Here is a 5,000-nt window from a genome sequence, read left to right as displayed (position 1 = left end):
TCAATTCATACGGTATCATTTATGAGATGATATCTTGCCATCTAGAACAGCATGTCTCTTTTGAAGACAAAGGCGATTGGCTGTTAAAATAGTTTGGTGGCTTGGGGAGCGATAATGGTAGAGCAGGATCTGGGCCAGTCAAGTCATGCAGGCAGCAGAACAATATTAACACACAAGATCAGGAGGACTAACACACACTCACACACACGCACACGGACACGCACACGCACAGACACAGACACAGACACAGACACAGACACACAGACACAGACACAGACACAGACACAGACACAGACACACTCACACACACACACACACAGACACAGACACAGACACAGACACAGACACAGACACAGACACAGACACAGACACAGACACAGACACACACACCCACACCACACTAACACAGGACACATCATCACTAACACACTACCCACACCAGGACTGGAGATACTTGGGTATCTACACACTAGTGGGCTACACACTGACACACACACCAATTGCATGCTGGGTAAACTAAGGCCTGAGAGCTGAGTAGTGATACTGCTGCTCCCATGTCAACAAGTCCAACAGCCGCAGCTTGGAGGGAGCTGTGTGTCTGTCTGCTGTGTGTCTGTCTGTCAACCACAGAGCTGTGTGTCTGTCTGTAAACCAGAGCTGTGTGTCTGTCTGTCTGTCAACCAAAGAGCTGTGTGTCTGTCTGTCTGTCAACCAAAGAGCTGTGTGTCTGTCTGTCTGTCAACCAAAGAGCTGTGTGTCTGTCTGTCTGTCAACCAAAGAGCTGTGTGTCTGTCTGTCTGTCAACCAAAGAGCTGTGTGTCTGTCTGTCTGTCAACCAGAGAGCTGTGTGTCTGTCTGTCAACCAAAGAGCTGTGTGTCTGTCTGTCAACCAGGGAGGATGGGCTCTCACCTCCTCTTGGCTCTGGGGCCTGGTTCTATGTCTGAGGTAGGAGCCAGGGGAGAGGGGGAGAGGGCTTAGGCCTTGGGCTGGGTCTGGACTGGGGGAGAGGGGGAGAGGGCTTAGGCCTTGGGCTGGGGTCTGGGCTGGGTACTGACCTGGGAGCTGAGGCCTGACACCTGGCGCATAGGGGCTGGAGGTATCGGGTCTGTCTGGGGCCTGGTTCTATGTCTGGGGTTGGCGTCTCTGAGGGGGGAGGGCTAGCTTTGGGCTGAGGCTGAATTGAAAACGGCTCCACAGCATCAGACACCCGCCGGTTAGACAGATAGCCCTGAGAATCAGCTGCTGCAGTGTCTATCTACCCCTGTCCTTAAAGCACCCGCTGGCTTGTTGAATAACAGTATATTTACACCACTGCCAGAGTCCACTAGCTGGACTGCCAGACGGAAATAATAAGAGTTTTCTTTTCCACTGTGCTTGTTTCGGCGAGCCTGTCTCTATAAAGCTGTCTCTACCGGCAGCAAACCACATGGCAAAATAGCGTTTTTCATGTTCCAATCGCGGCACACACACAACATCTATAACCACAAAAAGGTTGACACCCTTTCCTGCATGAGAGAGAGAGAGAGAGCTGGGCATCACTTCTGCACACCACTTCTGCAATGCTGCGCTCGCACGCTCCAGTGCACTACTTCAAATGCGTTCATCACCAGTGGGTGAACGAGATACAAACGGGGAGAAGAGAAAGAAAAAAAAAAGTCCCCACCCGCCTAAAAATCGAAATAAACACAATACGTGTGTACACAGCCTTATGTGTAACCCTAGAGAGGCCCACTCTTCATAGGATACAGCTAGCAGCAACAGCAGCTGGGCAAAACATGTGCGAGAGATAGAGAGAGTGCGCCATCTCAGATCTCAAAAAAGTCGGGTTTCATCACACTAGCTCTAAGTGAGGATACCTCGACCTGAACACCTGAAGAAGTGATCATGCCAGTACTAATGGGATGTCTGTATCACTATCACAGGACTGGAGTGATATAGACATATAAAGTATACCACACCAGCTAACAGGCTATTATCCTTCAAGTGGTAGTCAACAGGAGTTAGTTAGTTTGACTGGTGATGACTATGCCATGGGTTTGTGGGTAGGGTAGAGGCTAGCAGGCTCAGATCTACGGTGAAGGGGTCTGATTATGGGTTATTATACAACAGTTAGTTCCGACCAAGTAATTTGATTGGACAAGAGGCATTCCATGAGTGCTGATATACAGTATAACAGTACTGGGACCTTTAACTATGTGTATCACTCCGCCGCACAGATGCGTTATTGACAGGCACAGAAGACGTCTGCACAGTCTATGACGTCTGCCCACAATGAGGAGCGTAGATACAGAGATTCTAGATAAACAGCCAGTGGTGCGTCGGCTTGGTTCCTTTCGCTCTAGTAGTCTCACTTCTGCTCTAGGAGGGGGTCAAGTCGGGGGGGGGGGGGGGGGGGTAAGGAGAATGTGTGGTGCTCCTGGTGGTGCGTAGAGATATAAGGCTGTGTCTCAGGAGGTAGAGCCACCGTCTAATGATCGCAAGGTTGGCAGATCGACGGTTCGAGCCCCCGGCTGGCCACATGTCGAAGTGTCCTTGGGCAAGACACTGAACCCCCAAATTGCTCCCAGTGAGCGGGGCCGGCCGGCGCTTTGCATGGTAGCTTGCCTACCTCGCCATTGGTGTGTGAATGTGTGTGTGAACGGGTGAACGAGAGGCCGTTGTAAAGTAAAGCGCTTTGGAATAAGGCGCTATATAAGTGCAGTCCGTTTACCATTTATATAACAACTTTTAGACCGGACAGGAAGGAGAGAGGAGTATCACTGAACTCAACTTACAGAGCTGAAGTCTGCTAAACCACAGGGAGACGCTTTAGGGGGGTCTTTACTTGGGGTGGAGGACGGCGCGAAGGGGTCTTTGCCACTAAAGGGGTCTCCCACCCCTTTTCTGCTCTGAAAGGGGTCGCCGGCGGCGTCGCTGGCGAAAGGCTGGAAGGGGTCGCCGGGCTTGGGGGCGACGTCGCCCGCTCCGGGCATGTTGACCGGGGTGCTCTTACCTGGAGGACAGAGACAGAGGACACATGAGAGGACAAGTTAAGAAGAAGAAGAAGAAGAAGAGCCGTGGACAGATAATCTGCAGCTCTGTCACAGAAGAGTTCACAGAGAGATTAGACTAGGAGCACGTCCCCCCCCAGGTCAAAGCCAACATTTAGGAGAGATAAAGGGAGGAGGGAGGAGGGAGGGATGACATACTACACCAAGACCAAAATGTTAAATCATGTCTTAACGATTCTGGACTGACATTCGTTCACGACTGGTGGTTATGCAACATGTTATGAACACCACGTCACGTCCCAACAGATGGGTTGTTTACTTTTGAAGTGTCATGTTCACCCCCACCCCACCCCCCCGGACACGCACGCACGCACGCACGCACACGCACACACACACCACCCACCTAGTTCTCACCTCATGAGAGATACTGTGGAAACCACAGCAGTTTCAGCTCGGCTAGTGGTATTTCTCAATAAATTAAGAGAGAGTGCACAAAACAATGCACGCCCCCCCACCCTCACACACACACACATGCCAACACATTATGGTGAAAACAATGCCAGTGTCAGTGTGGTATGAATAAGGACAAGGAAGAAGACATTTGATGGTATGAACCCTATAGCTTGGCTTGCATGAACCCGATATCAACACACAGGTCTAAAGACACTTCCTGTTCTCTGGTGGGTTTTCTGGTAAGCCGCTGCGTTTGCGTTTCTGCCCACATGACCGACAGTGGATCTGGGTAACAAGTTTATCGGATATCGACGTTCTGATTGGACGACATTCTTCCTGATGAAGGCCTGCTCTTCTCCCCCTCTGCATCAGTACAAACGTTTCTCTTTAATAGGATGGGACATAGAGGCTTCCGGTATGATGGCGGAGCGATTAGACGCATATTTTCCAACCTCTCTCAACTCGGCAAAAATAAGCCCTCAGAAATCATATTTCAACAAATAAATATAAAAAAAAATATATAGAAGGGAACTAATAAAGAGGTCGGTTAGACAAAGAAAATCGAGCCAAAAGGTGAATAGGATGGACATAAACGATTATTACTAGGCCTAATGTTTCCTGTTTCTGTGCTGTTTTCTGTGTGCCGCCTACGCCGCCTACGCCACCACCCGAGGCTGGCAGAGGATGTCAGCACCGTGGGAACGGCTGTGTAGGTACCTGTTCCATCTGAAGGTGTTAACCGCTTCGCCTGTGTGTGTGTTTGGGTTATGTGTGTGTCCATTGGCCAGGGTGAGCAGTTCACACCGCCATGCTCGGCAGCCAGGCAATCAGTTTATCTCTTTCAGTAAACCACGTGTCGCACACACACACACACACACACACACACACAGACACAGACACACACACACACACATATACACGCACACACACACACACACACACACACACACACGCACACACACACACACACACACACACACACACACATATACACGCACACACACACATTTTACTGTTCCCGTCAGCTCCACCCTAATCCAAATTACCAGCTCATCACAAATCATTTCCATGCACAAGTCACACCTCACACCTCACAAACATAGTGCTTATTTATAGAAGCAAAGGTTTTCACCTCGTTCTCCCAAGGTCTACATCTTGACTTACAGGACATTATCCTGCATGAATCTAAGGAGCTACTTGTAATTAAGCCTATTTGACAAGTGTTGTTCCCTGTGTTGCTTTATTAATAAATATTCATTTATTGTATTTTTAGTTTCCTGGATTGTGTGACTGCACCCTCACTATTCCATTGTTGTGGCTTTATGTTGCGCCCTGCTACCCCTAGAAACCAGGGGGCTAGACACAAATCAAATTGTCCATTAAATTGTCTTATCGATGTTGCAAATTCAGAATGACTCTCCTCTGGGTAAGAAGGCGTATGTGCAACCTGGCATACCGTGGTTAGAGCACTAATCACTCTATTTCGGCTGACTATGAACTCCATAGGTTCATCTATCAGATTGTCTTTGCAGCCAGGTGAGCAGGAGAATGAGAGA

At 49.4% G+C, this 5,000-nt stretch overlaps 1 protein-coding gene across 1 annotated transcript in view; it reads right to left on the bottom strand.

Annotated features, from left to right (window-relative positions):
- eps15l1a (epidermal growth factor receptor pathway substrate 15-like 1a) overlaps positions 1–5,000 on the bottom strand; it is a gene marked incomplete at its 5' end in the record, with an annotated part of 36,573 nt that overhangs the window by 2,222 nt on the left and 29,351 nt on the right. The window contains one exon of the mRNA XM_080535541.1: positions 2,776–2,993. Within this exon, the coding sequence (XP_080391667.1) occupies positions 2,776–2,993 (218 nt within the window). The remainder of the gene's footprint in view (positions 1–2,775; positions 2,994–5,000) is intronic.

Source organism: Nansenia antarctica (assembly GCF_963989245.1).
Source record: "Nansenia antarctica genome assembly, chromosome: 7".
NCBI classification, from domain to species: domain Eukaryota; kingdom Metazoa; phylum Chordata; class Actinopteri; order Argentiniformes; family Microstomatidae; genus Nansenia; species Nansenia antarctica.
The sequence above is the reverse complement of the archived record's forward strand: the minus strand, read 5'-3'. Positions and strand labels throughout refer to the sequence as shown.